This window comes from Orycteropus afer, unplaced genomic scaffold (assembly GCF_000298275.1).
Source record: "Orycteropus afer afer isolate SDZICR_OR568_19922 unplaced genomic scaffold, OryAfe1.0 scaffold00285, whole genome shotgun sequence".
In the NCBI taxonomy this organism is placed as follows: domain Eukaryota; kingdom Metazoa; phylum Chordata; class Mammalia; order Tubulidentata; family Orycteropodidae; genus Orycteropus; species Orycteropus afer.
The window spans coordinates 1,617,262-1,631,709 of record NW_006921872.1 but is presented as its reverse complement, the minus strand read 5'-3'; the positions used below and the strand labels follow the sequence as shown (position 1 = coordinate 1,631,709).

Genomic DNA, 14,448 nt, shown 5'->3' with positions numbered 1-14,448 from the left:
GACATGAGACAAAGTATATGTGAACTGCTGTATGAAAAGTGAATTTACTCTGTAAATCTTCACCCAAATCCTAATTAAAAAAAAACAAACGAATGTGCTCTGTAAAGTTTCACCCAAATCACAATTAAAAAGAAAGAAACTGGTAACCACAAATGGCCTCAGGAAGGGAAATGACTGGCTGAGAGACAAGGGCTAGAGCAAAACTCTTTACTGATTAACTGTTTCTATATTTTAAATGGTATGAAGTCTGCGTATTGCCCGTTCAAAACATAAATTAAATTTAAATTGTAAAAATGATAGATGATAAAATTCTTTCCTTGATTACTAATAAAGAATTTAATTAAAAATAACTTTAAATGGATTTTGAAAATTACAAAAGCATTCCATGTTCATTATAGACAGATCTCTCCTCAACTTCATCTGACTTAAGAGAGATGAAGATAAGTAATTCAAAGTCAGTAAATCTCCCACTGGGGAAACTAATATATTTAAAATACTTTACCTTCCTGATTTTTCCAGTCGTAAAGTTCCATACTTCAATGAATCCATCAACAGAGCCAGTGACCAGATACTGACCATCTGGAGAAAATCGAGCACACTCCACATGTGATTTCTGACCAAACTGTTTCAAATGAAACAATGAAACGGATGTATTTTATCTAGTGGCCTTAAAACAATTCTCATTTTAACCTGTGACAAGCCCTACTGCTAGAGTATGCTAGATAGAATAACAGTTATGGCCGGTCCCATTTTGAGTATTGGAGGGGAGTTTCTAAACCTGGACACAGGGAAATGATGTATTTTATCTGATCAGTTTTACCATGTCTAGACTTTCAGCAGAATTTCCCTTTCAAAGGAAGGGAAAACACTATTTTAACACAGACTTTACTCTATATTTTAACATAGAACAAATACACCTGTTAGCTCAGACCTTGAGTTTTTATTAGAACTAGCTACTGTGAGCATAGGAGCTCTGGTAGTATAGTGCCTAAGGCATATGACTGCTATCCAGAAGGCTGGTGGTTCAAACCCACTAGCCACTCCTCGGAAGGAAGGTTGGGCAATCTACTTCCGTAGTGATACTGCCTCGGAAACCCAAGGAAGGGTTGCTATGGGTCGGGTCCGAATTGACGGCACATTAACACACCACCACCACCGTGAGCATGGTTTTCACATTCAACCTAATATGGTCATGTGCACCTAGGAAAAAAAGTACTCTTTCTAAATGAATCTATGTCTTCCTACACTATTGACAAACAAATTTCCCATCACCATTTCTTTTCATGACCTTCAGTTAATTTAATAATAATGTGTGGCTGCCTAATTCTAAAAAAACAAACTAAAGCTGAAAGATGTTTGACACCTGGAAAATGCAGAGTACTTACTGCTGTCAACAACAGATGAAGACCATAGAACATCAGGTACATGGGAAGAGAAAAGATCTGTTGTGAATTTCATTTTAAATGCCAAAAAAGGAAGTGTTTTCAAAGAACATTTTGTCCAACTATGTAATTATAATGGGCTTCTATTTGTTTCAAGGCTGCAGCCAAGGTAAACAACGGTACTACTAAAAAATATCTTTATATGAAAGTCAGAACAGAGGAAAAGATAAATCTAAAATATTAATGCAAAGTCAAGTATTTGAGGTAAATAAAATATCTTAAAATCCATTCATTCACTTACAGCACAAAACCAGAGAGAAGATGCTAAAGGAAAAATGTGTTTGTAATTTTGGCAATTACAACAATTACTTGATTATGCTTTTTCCTAGAAAAACCCAGAGGTAAAAAAAAAAAGAACCAGCCAGAAGGTAATAAAATCACTCTCCTCAATGACTAGATAAATGCACTTCACATGCCATACCTCTAATTTTTCCTGATTTGTAGTAGGCAAACATACAAATGTTTACAAAGTTCATGGTTAGTCCCAAGCTAAACCTAAAGAGCTATCCATTCTTCCAAATGTAGGCTTCTTGGGAATGAACCAAAAGTCAAGTATATGATTATATTTGGTAAGAGGTCTGAGGTATGCCACTGCTAGGCCACAGCAGTGTACCCCAGTAGACACCAGCAGCAAACCTGAATGTTCTTCCAGAGCTGAAGAGTGAGGTCTGTTTGTCTAAGCTTCTGGCACAGCACCTGGGTGACCACATGAAAAGTGCTCAACTAATGTCACTGGGGAGCTCTGGTGGCGTAGTGACTAAGGCATTTGACTACTAACCAGAAGGCTGGCGGTTCAAACCCACCAGCCACTCCTCGGAAGGAAGATGGGGCAATCTACTTCCGTAGTGATACTGCCTCGGAAACCCAAGAAGGGGTCGCTATGAGTCAGGTCCGACTCGACGGCACATAACAACAACAACAACAACGCCACTGGGGAGTTCTGGTGGCGTAGTGACTAAGGCATATGACTACTAACCAGAAAACTGGCGGTGCAAACCCACTAGCCACTTCTCAGAAGGAAGATGGGACAACCTACTTCCATAGAGATATTGCCTCAGAAACCCAAGGAGAGGTCGCTATGAGTCAGATCTGATTTGATGGCAGTAAATCTGTTTTGAGTAATGCTTACTGACCAACTAAGTATCTAAGAGTCCTACCTTAATATGCCTACTCAGCTGTGTAGGAAATTTTTCTTCTTCTACATCTTTGACAGCTGCTTTGCCACGGAACAAATCAATGGTCATGCCAGGAGGGAGCAACCCCTGGTGTTGCTGCCACTTCAGTGCCTGTGAGAAAACAAAATCTACTGTAATTCACTCAGATACTTTTAAGGGCTGATCTTGATTGCTTAAAGAAAAGCCAAGCTTGAATTAATGAAGTTTACAGAGGAAACAGAATCATTCAGGCTCCTAATCATCTTTGGCCATCCAGACTCAGCATAATCTGAGCTTCTCTGTATGTCCTAAGGACACCTCAGTGGGGGAAAGGAGAAAACTAAGAGCCAAACAGTTGATCTGTCCCACACCTACATAGGTATGGCCTTTTTATTATTAACAAAATTTGGAAAATAGGTATTTCCCATAGTTCCAACATACAAACACAGTCACCATTAACATTTTTGGTACTATGAAGTAGCCACCCCCACAAACATCTTACATAAGCATACCATATCTCTTAAGTTACAACTACAGGTCTCTCCCTGTCAAGAGGAAGGAAGAGTGAAAAAAAAAATCAAACACTCAAGGAAACAATCAGTCCAAAGAACTAATGGACCACATGAACCCAAGCCACCATGACCCTGAGACCAGAAGAACTTGATGGTGCCTGGCTACCACTGCTGACCACTCTGAAAGGGATGAGAATAGGAGGTCCCAGACAGAGTAGGAGAAAAATGTGGAACAAAACTCAAAAATATGAAAAAAGACCAGGCTTACTGGTCTGATAGAGACTAGTGGATCTGACACTATAGTTCTTAGATACCCTTCAAGCCTGGAAATGAACTTCAACTTACAACTAAATGATACGCCTATTGTTGTTATGTTGTTGTTGTTATGTGCCGTCGAGTCAGCCCTGACTCATAGCGACCCCTCCTTGGGTTTCCGAGGCAGTATCACTACGGAAGTAGGATTGCCCAACCTTCCTTCCGAGGAGTGGCTGGTGGGTTTGAACCGCCAGCCGTCTGGTTAGCAGGCAAGTGTCTTAGCCACTATGCTACCAGAGCTCCTGATACGCCTATAGGGAGAATAACCAGGGAGGTACACACTCATTACAATAAACCACCATATAAGATCAAAAGGGAAGTCTCTGCCCAGGGATAAAGCTCAGAAGGCAGGAAGGAAGAAAAAAGAATGATGAAGAGAAATGGTAAACACAGGGAGGAAATGGGAATAATGCTGTATTATGGGATTGCAATCAATGTCGTAAAACAAAATGTTTATGAACTGAATGGAAAACCAATTTTCTCTGTAAACTTTGACCCAAATCACAAATTATACACACACACACACACACACACACACACATAGATAGATATCTCCTCTCCAGTGGATGTTTTATAGTCTAATATTTGATGGACATTTACACTGCTTCTAGTTTTCCACTTACCCAAATAATGCTGCAATGAACATCTGATCTTTTTCTATTTGGAGGATTTTTCCCCTTAGACTATATTCCTAAGGAGCTCTGGTGGTAAGTGCCTAAGGCAATTTGACTGCTAACCAGAAGGGTGGCGGTTCAAATCCATCAGCTGCTCCACAAAAGGAAGATGAGGCAATCTATTTCCATAAAGATTTACCACCTCAGAAACCCAACTGGGGTCACTGTGAGTCAGAATCAACTGTTTATTTTTCTGGTTTAGACTATATTCCTAGTAGAGGAATGACTGAATCTAAAAAAGGTTATTAAAGACTCTTGATACATATTGCCAAACTGTTTTGGCAAAAGGATTGCTTTCCAAAAATGCTGTAACTGCAACAAGATACAAGACTGCTTTGTAGGGTGTAGAAAAATCATGGACTTTGGACACATATGGTCATGGCCTAGACCATTTGCCAACTATGTAACTTTGACTGCCAATTTCACCCACTGAAAAAATTAGGAAAAAAGTCTAAGGATAAAACAAGAGTATATGAAAAGCCCATGTAACAAGATGAAAAATGAATGGGCCAGTGGCAACCAAGAACAGAGAAAACTGAAACCTAATTATCTAAGGTGGTAAAGCCACAAAAAGGCAAACTACCTGGCAAATTTTTTCTTTTTCAAGCTACCATATACACTTGAAGGAGAAGGTATGGCATGAGGCTGAAAACAGAGGCAATGGTTAAAAGTCTCTATATAAAAAGTAGTTGGCACTCCCAACCCTAATACTACCTTGCCCTACCCTCAAGAGAAGTCAGGTGGTTTATTTTTTAGAAAGGTTGAGGTCTTGGGCTCTGGAAAACCAGGTAGAGGTGAGGGTGTAGGTGAGAAACCATGATGAAAACAGAAAGATTAAGAGCAAATTGGTATGCTACACAGTGAGTTCATCTGCCACATTAGCTGGTGAGTGAGACAGCTAAGCTCTCTCACAATTGTTCCAAAGTGCCCAGGACAGTTCTAGTTTGCAACTGGTGTGTCCTGACATAATCATCAATAGCATCCCCTTTCAATTTCAAAAGTGTCCTCCCAGATTCGATGATAAATTGTATGGTCATCCTTATTCTAATCGTTCTAAAGCTTCTGCTATTAACCACTTAAGTTATGCTACCTTTTAAGAGAGGAGGACAGCATGGCACAGTTCTTGGTATCAAACAAGCAGGTCCAATTCTAGTATGTCTCATTTATTTTATTCATAAATATAGTTAGTACAAAGGACACAGTATGAGGAGTTCAGGGTAATTTCAGTGTCCCCCCCCCACAAAAAAATTTTTTTTTTCCACCAGCCTTTAATTACCTGTCCCAGTAATGCCATGAGACGAGATGGAGGGACCACACTGACTTCCCCAGCTAAGGCCTGGGCAATTGCTGCTCTTCTCTTCTCTTTGCTACTTCCATCTGGGTATGCCTAAAAAAGGAGAGGCAATAACATCATTTCCATGCAGCAGCTGTAAGATATGAGTTGTATTTTCTTTCTTTAAAAAAAAAAAAAAAAAACACAAATAAGAAGAAACATTCAAAGAATACTATTAATAGAAATTACCCAGCTACACAGATTAATTAAACCAATTTCATTTTTAAGACTTTCCAAATCTGCTCACTTGTGTAATAAAGTTTAAGTTGGAAGGTCAGTCAATCACACTACTACTTCTGAAAAGAGTCCAAGTAAACCATGTCAAAGCCAGAGTTGTTCTCCAGTTCTTAAAAAACTGGCAGAGCCAAGGATTCTATTATATTCCTTGGTAATTTCTTTCCATTAAATGACTTCCAGCCCAGAGGTTCTTCACACTAACTTAAATTTTGGCCTGGTAATCTACACTCCTTTACTGTCATGGTTTCTGTGAGTTTAACTTTCCATTATCCAGTGCCTATTAAATTCTTCTTTCTCCAACTTAGACAAGGCTCTAGTGAAAGGGGGCTGGGTAGGAAAGAATGAAACTATACATACAATAAGATTTGGGAAGAAGAAAAGACTCAACCAGTCAGCATGGTCGTCTGAGAAGTGTAAGCACAAGCTTCTAGTGACTAAATGAGCTGAGAGAAAACTACAATTGTCAGAGGCAACAGCCACCAATGCAGTGAACATACCAGCAGTCATGCAGCACTTCAGGGCCAGATAACTATTTGGGCAAATGTAGAAATATTAGGATAAAATGTCCTGCCTTTTTACTTGCCAATACACAATCCTCTAAAATGGAGACTGTGTGGGAGAGAGGATCCTCAAATACTCAAAAACAAAAAAAGAGTATTTTCTTTAACATGCACATTTCACCTAATAGATATGAACAGAAAACATTCTCAAACATTAACTCAAAATTACAAAAAATGTCCAATAAAAAGGTAAAAAGATCACATTATCACATATTTTCAAAGTTAACTAGTGTCTTTTCACTACCACAGTCATACCTCACGAGGATCAAAGTAAGACCTGGCCAAGAGGTTTTCCAGATGAATATACCGCTCTGGCTGTGTTTGTTTTAACATGATCATAGGGTCAGTCTGTCTCAGTAGTGACCTGGCAGCACCCAGTTCACGAAGCTCTATCAATTCTAGAACAACCTGTTGAAAGGAAATGGCTATTTCAACATTTTTTTTTTTTTTAATTTTATTGTGATTTGGGTAAAAAGTCTACATACATAGCAAATTCATCTTCCATACAGCAGTTCACATACACTTTGTCTCATGACATTGACTGTAATCTCCCACAATGCAACAGCTCTCCTCCTACTTCCTCCCCATAGCTACCTCTTCCCAGTGTCTGGAATTCCCTCCCATGCACTTCTGCCCCCTAAGCAAGCTGTCTCCCTGTGCTACACAGCCCTTCTATTCTCCCATGATTGATCTCTCCAAGTAGTATATCTACCTAATGTAAATGTTCATATGCCTGTCTTTTGTGGGGCTGGAAGGGAAACCAAAGGAGTGGGTTCAATTCCAGACCTGAAGAGAATCTAGGGGCCATAGTCTCAGGGGTTCCATCAGGATCTATCAGACCAGCAAACCTGGTCCCTCTTTTTTTTTTTTTTTTTAAATGATTTTGAGTTTTGTTCCCCATTTTTCTCCCACTCTATCCAGGATCTACTACACAAATCCCCGAGTGGCTGACAGTGGTAGCCAGGCACCCTTTAGTTCTTCTGGTCCCACAGTTGTATAGGCTGAGGATCACATAGTGTACTAGTCCCTTGGACTATTTGTTTCCATGCATCTTTGGTTTTTTTCATTCTTTGCTCTAGACGAAGAGAGACCCATTGTTGCATCTAGATGGCCATCCACAAGCTTTTAAGATCCCAGTCGCTACTCGCCCAAGTAGGATGTAGAACAATGTTTTTGTGTAGTATGTTTTGTCAATTGAGCTTGATTTACCCTGCGACCATTGTCCTGAGCCCACAGGTCCAACTACTTGCTCCCTTTTGGTAGCTGGCTATGGCCAAGAAGTGACTACAACCTTGTCCCTTGTCAGCTCTACTATATACCTGGGAATTCTTACAGAACATACAAATACACTTGTAGAAACATTGTCTGCCAACCCTATAAGTGGCCATGGGCACATTCCTCCCTATACAGACATACCTACTAGTTTAGCCTGTCCACCCGTCTATCCACCTGTAGACCCATGTTTGTCTTCACTGACAACATAGTGCTGTATGTGCAAAAGGGTTCACCTTTGTTGTCAGTACCTCCCATGTACCTCTTTATGTCTTCCTCTTCCTCAATGCCACTGTGTTGATCGCTCACATTTAGTACATTACCCTTCTCTTCACCCAAATCAATACCTGCTGCCTATCTAGCAGTGTTCCCTCCTCTCTCCTCCCACCCCTGGTACCCAACAAAGAAAATTTTCTTCTATATATAAACCTTTCCTTGACTTTTTACAATAATGGACTAATATATTTGTCCTTCTGTGTGTTTCAGCATATTCTCTATTAATATATTTATTTTCAACTTAATTTCTGATGCAGATATGGTCTGCCAGAGGTATTTCCAATACTGGGAAATGCTTTTCCTTTTAACTAGAAACTTCAAGTGGACAAGTGATGTAATTACTGGTAATACTTCTTTCAGATCTTCAAACTCCATCTTTTTTTTTTTAATACACTTTATAATTTAGAACAGTTTTAGGTTTTCAGAAAAATTATGCAGGAAGTACAGTGAGTTCCCATATATCCTTCTCTCCAATGCTACTGTTTCTCCCATTATCAATATCTTACACTTCCATGGGACATTTGTTACAATTGAACCAATACTGATTATTAACTAAAGTCCATAGTTTACATTAGGGCTCACTCCGTGTTGCACAGTTCTGTGGAATTCGACACAGGCTTGACAAATGCATAACATCATGTATTCACTACTATGGTGTCATATAGAACAGATTCACTGCCCCCCAAAAAGCGCCCTGTGTGTCACTTATTCATTCCTCTTCTTCTTCCCCTGACTCCATGGGAAGCACTAAACTTTTCGCCATCTTTATAGTTTTGCCTTTTTCCAGAATGTCGTATAGTTGGAATCATGTAGCTTTTCCAGACTGGCTTCTATCACTTAACAATTTGCATTTAAAGTTCCTCCAGGTCTTTGTGCTTTAATAGCTCATTTCTTTTTATTTAATTAACCATCCTTCATTTTTAACCTATCAATCTCCCTTCCTCTCAGGCCCCTTGTTTGGAACACAGATGCTGAAGAAAACTAAAGATAGAAATATCTCCATGGGCTTCAGAGAAACCTTTCTCTAGTTACTGACATTCCTTTGGGGAATTACTGAACTTACGGTGTTGTAAAGAGAAAAATCAACTTCCCTAAGTTCACTTCAAACAACACTACATTCTTATTTCCAGAAAGCCCACTCTGCTCATTTAATAATCACTTAAGAAATAATTTCAGTTGGGGAAAAAATCTTGACTTTTCTAAGAGAGGAACAAATACAAAATAGCACTCAAGACTTGACAACGTAAATTTTAAAGGCTGTAACAGCTGTACAGCTCTGTAAGGAATGCTCACTGATGCTTCCCAGTCAGTGGGTCAGAATCACCACCATCCTTACCTGTTCATAGAGGTCAATGAGGGTTTTGTCTGGCAATTTCAGAGACTGTATAGCCTGTAAAACAGTATCCCAATGGCCACTATTAATGTCAGCCACAAAACTCTCAATACTGTCCACAGTATTCAAAGACACAGTAGTTTCCTCCTGTAAAGTGGCTAATGCCCGATGTAAACTATTCTCCTTCAGGTACTGCATGATGAGACGGATCACACTGAAAGAGAAAAGCAAGTCAGCCAGCTCAGGGAATTTTGCTCACCCAAACCAAAAAAACCAAACTCCCTGCCACTGAGTCAATTCCAACTCATAGCAACCCCACTGGGTTTCCAAGACTGTAAATCTTTACAGAAGCAGACAGCTTCAAATTTCTTCTGCAGAGTGTCTGGTGGGTCCAAATCACTGACCTTCTGGTTAGCAACCAAATGCCTTACCCACTATACCACCAAGGCCACAAAAGAAAGGTTTATTTTTCCTATATAGTCATTCTCTCCTTTCACTACCTAATTTTAATTTCTTTAACATGTGAGCAAAACTTTCCAACAATCACTGAATCTTAGTTAAAAGGGACCTTGGGGGTCATCCAGTTCTTCTCCTGTCTCTGAAATGTCTCGGAGAATGGGGGGGTTCAGAGAACGTAACTAATTCACCTAATGACTTCCAGTCAGCTAGAAAGACAGTTGATACCAAGGTGACTTTCTTAACTTCCTACGCCAAAGATCTTTTTATTATGTGTTTCTTACTAATTCTTACAATTATACTGTAGCACACTTCAGTGAAATATTTTAAACCTAGCTTAGTCACTGGCACAAAACAATCTAAATGACTATAGATAGGATGATTCAATCCATATGTTTTAAATGGCAATCAAAAAATAATGAATTGAAACTTTCTTAAAAGGGATTTGGTGAACACAAGTAGAACTGCACTATGACAGCAAACAAGAAGCAATGCCTCCTTATCTGCAAAAATACCACCTCTCCACTGCCTTTATTATCAAACTTTCAAGACAAGTGAAATAAAAACAGTGTAGATTCAGTTTTCCAAAGACAATCTTAAAATATCCTAAGAATAAGCAACCATCTTCAACATATGAGAGAAAAATAGTTATTTATACAGTAGTTAAAAGTTCTTGATCTTGAGCTTGATAATTGGGAGTTTGTGAAGATTTTGTTCATACTGACTGAATAAATTCACTGGATGATGCTGTCGTAACAGTTTTCCTTTTCTTCCTTCCTCTCTGCCCCTACCCATTTGCCTGCAAAGAAACCAAGCTTGTAAGACCGCCTCTCAAGGCACTAGCTCCACTGTGCCTTGTATAAAGGCTGATGGTACAATTCACTGTCTGAATTGGTAGCCACTAGCGACAAATTGCTTACTGAACATCTGAAATACGACTAGTTGTTGTTGTTATGTGCCGTCGAGTTGGATCCGACTCATAGCGACCCGTCCTTGGGTTTCCAAGGCAGTATCACTACGGAAGTCGATTGCCCCATCTTTCTTCTGAGGAGCTGCTGGTGGGTTTGAACTGCCAGACCTCTGGTTACCAGTCTAGTGTCTTAGGCACTACGCTACCAGAGCTCCCGAAATATGGCTGCTGTTGTTGTTATGTGCCATCAACTAGGACCAGACTCATAGTGACCCCTCTTTGGGTTTCCAAGGCAGTATCACTACAGAAGTAGACTGCCCCATCTTCCTTCCGAGGGCTGCTGGGTTTGAACCACAAGCCTTCTGGTTAGCAGTCAAGTGCCTTAGGCACTATGCTACCAGAGTTCCCGAAATACGGCTAGAGTGACTGCATTTTTAATTTCACTTGATTTTAATTTAATTTTGAAAACTGATGCTTGATCCAGTAGTGAAAACTCTTTAAATATGTCTCGAACAACTTGGGAATGAGAATCTACTTTTTCAACTGTAAATTTTATGAAATCTATAGCAATCAATTTGAGATATGCTCTTAGTGTAAAATACAGACCAGATTTCAAAGACTTAGTACCAAAAAAAATGTAAAGTACCTCATTAATAATTTTTATATTGGTTACACATTTAAGTAATATTTTATATAGATACATATATATGTATGCATCTCTCTCTCTCTCTCTCTCTCTCTCTATATATATACACACACACACACACACTTAGATAATACATTAATTTATTTTGCCAGTTTTATTCTACTTTTCAAAATGTGGCTATTAAAAAAAAATTTAAGTATATATGTGGCTTACATTACATTTCTATTGGCCCACACTAGTATAGAGGACCAGACATCTTGGAAGGAATTTCAGTTTGGAATTTGGTCAATTCCCTCCCCCAGAGAAGAAGTAATAATCGTAAAGCAATAACCAATGTTTATTATGTATTTACTATATACCAGATGCTGTTCTAAGCATTTTAGGCAGATTAACTCATTTACTCCTCAAAATAACCTTGTGAGGTAGGTATTATCATCATCTCCACTTTACAGATGACGATTTGACCATGTGGAAAAATGAGGATTCAAATCTGGCAGCCTGGCTCTTGAAAATCCATCCCTAACATGAAAGCAACCATTTCTTCTTAAAAATTCCTGCAAAAGGGAATTAACTACTATTTCTTGCAGCTCTATTAAAAAATCATCTCTCTCATGACCCCTTTAAGAGGTGTGCTAGGCTCAGATCCCTGCTGTTCTAGTACCATATTATCTTCCTTAGCATACTTCCACCGACCTCCATTTTGTACTCCCATAATAATACTCTTACCCAAATACTCAACATAGCCAAAATCAACGTCATTACCATCAAACACAATGTAATACATAAATTACTAAAAGTTTTGGAAACAGCCTGAGATTTCAATTAGAACTCTGTCATTTATTAGCTAAGCAAATCAGTTAACACCTCTGAAATGGTTTCCTCTTCTGTTTTAAAACACATCAACAACCTGTAGGGTTGTTGAAAGGGCTGCCTATACCGCTTATAGAAGGTCTAGCAAAGAATGTGCTTAGTAAATAATAGCTATTACTGATAAAGAAAACATGCAGCAGCCACTGCTGTTCCAGCCAGGGTGTGGAGAATGGTCAGTGTTTGCTGTCATCCAGGCCCCCAAACATGCAGTCCAATCCAACTCTTGCCCTGACTTGGATGTCTTCATTTCAGCACTCTGTATCACCTTTCTTTGCCTTATTTTTCTCCACTGCACTTTCTACCATCTGTTAACTTCATATTTTACTTATTTATTTTTTTGTCTGTTATTTGCCCTCCTCAATCACAAGTTACATTCTGTAAAGGCAGAAACACTGTGTCTTGTTCACTCCTATGTTCCTAACATCTAGAACAGCAACTGGCACACAGACTTCAATATGTGTTGAATGAATACATCTCCCTTCCTCCTATGTCACGTCTTCAGGGCAGGTCATCTCCCTCTCTTACATTAAAGACAAAGATGTTTTATGTCTTGTGACTTAATTATTGAGTGTTGGCAAGGACAGGGCAGAAGGTGCAGTCCTGGACTCAAACATAGCAATGATTGTGAGGATGGGGCAGGCTGGTGCAGTGTTTCTTCTGTTGTACATATGGTCTGTATGAGTCGGAACCAACTCCATGGCAGCTAACAACTAAGTTCCCCTCCATTCCTATCATTCTCCAGGCTCCATCTCCTGATTCAGTCTCTCCTTTGTTACTACACATAGTTCACAGACTAGCCAAATTCAGCACCAGAAATCCAAAACCAAACCCACTGCCATCGAGTGGATTCCAACTCACAGCAACCCTACAAGATAAGCAGGGTCCTAATTGCCTAACAGGGTTTCCAAGGCTGTACACTTTTACGGAAGAAGACTGCCACATCGTTCTCCCGCGGAGCGGCTGGTGGGTTTGAATCGTCGATCTTTAAGTGAGCAGCCAAGCGCTTAACTACTACGCCACCAGCGCTCAAAGCACCAGATAGAGGCTGGTAAAAATAGCTGTCCAATAACCCCAAAAGCAGTTAAGTGAGTCTCTACGGTGTGCTAAGCAAAGACTGTAAGTAAGAGAGCTCCTAGGTACCTACTCCGGTTAGTTGGTGGGCAGACAAATATTACAATACTGAATAAGTGCTGGGCAGAGAAAAGTGGGGAAGGAAGGCCACAGGAACAGACAACAGACCGGAGGAAAGATACCCTCTGCTTGAGGGGGGCAGGAAGAGAAAGAAGGCTTAGAAAGTGCATCATCGCCTCCCTCCCTCCTTGGAAGGTTAACTTAAAAGTGAAATCCATAGAGTCCAGAGTGATCTCCTCAGAGTCACAGAGTGAGTCAGAAGTCGCAGCGGGAGCTAACACTCGGGTCTTCAAGGTATGTCCTTCCTCAGCCTCCCGCGGAGCTTTGGGCCTCACGTCCGAGAGCTACTTCTTTCTTACAGGCCCGCCTCCAAAGCAATTACATGCAAGCGCAGCTTTGTGAGCAAGAAAGCACCGTCCCACTTCCAAGCCTCTCGGACGCCCCCTCCTGATCATCCTCCACCCATAACCTTCACCTCCGCCCCGCGCCAGTCCGCAAACACCCGCTACCTCCAGACTCACTCCGAGGACTCGATTTCGATCGACATTGCGATGTCTTCACAGGCTCACGCCCCGCTCCACGATCAGGCCCCGCTTCACTCGCTAGGCTCTCGCGCAACACACAAGCGACACCTCCGGCGGCCGCTGTGCGTCACTTCCGCTCGACGTATGACGCCCGCGAAGTGGGCGTTTTGTGGCAAGAGGAGGCACTACGCCAGCAGAGTGGGAGACGCCTGCTTAAAAGCACTGGCTCCAAATTTTGCTTTACAAATCAGCTTTGCAATTAATTGATTAGTTTTAAAGATCGAATTGAATTTACAACGCCTGATTGGGCGAATAATACATTCGAAATCAGTGGAATAGTAACCAACATTTGTAAGAGTTCACTGAGCTTTCTTTAAAAAAAAAAAAAAAAAGCATAGTTTGAAAGCAAAGAACAATTTAGTCTATGTAATTATGAGAGATTTGAACCCAGTTAAGATTTGCATACCCGCTTCTTGGAAAGAGCTAAATTGCTTATAGCATTTCTAAGAATTTAGCTATAAAGGGTTTCAGTACATTGGTGCCTTTAGTAAAAGAGCAATGAAACCAAATGCAAATGTGTAAAGAGAGATTCGAGACTCCTTTTAACAGCCTTGAAATGATATATTATTAAATTAATGGAGACCAATGAAATGCAGAAATGTCGATTAATTTCATAAATAACGTTTTTTTAAATATTTTATTGCTGTCCTATATAAATTTAAAAAATATTTGCAGCACAATGATAAAAGCTCTGTTGTGGAAATTCCATGTTGAGATTATTTGGGGATTTCCTGTTGTATTTC

General features: G+C 40.0%; 1 protein-coding gene across 1 annotated transcript in view; it reads right to left on the bottom strand.

Annotated features, from left to right (window-relative positions):
* The window catches only part of SMU1 (SMU1 DNA replication regulator and spliceosomal factor), a 51,640-nt gene extending 37,972 nt beyond the window's left edge, over positions 1-13,668 (bottom strand). Inside the window, exons 1-6 of the mRNA XM_007950690.2 lie at positions 13,643-13,668; positions 9,112-9,322; positions 6,483-6,635; positions 5,374-5,484; positions 2,600-2,728; positions 503-622 (exon numbers count right to left, since the gene is read on the bottom strand). Of these exons, the coding sequence (XP_007948881.1) occupies positions 503-622; positions 2,600-2,728; positions 5,374-5,484; positions 6,483-6,635; positions 9,112-9,322; positions 13,643-13,668 (750 nt within the window). The remainder of the gene's footprint in view (positions 1-502; positions 623-2,599; positions 2,729-5,373; positions 5,485-6,482; positions 6,636-9,111; positions 9,323-13,642) is intronic.
* Between the last annotated feature and the right edge of the window lie 780 nt (positions 13,669-14,448).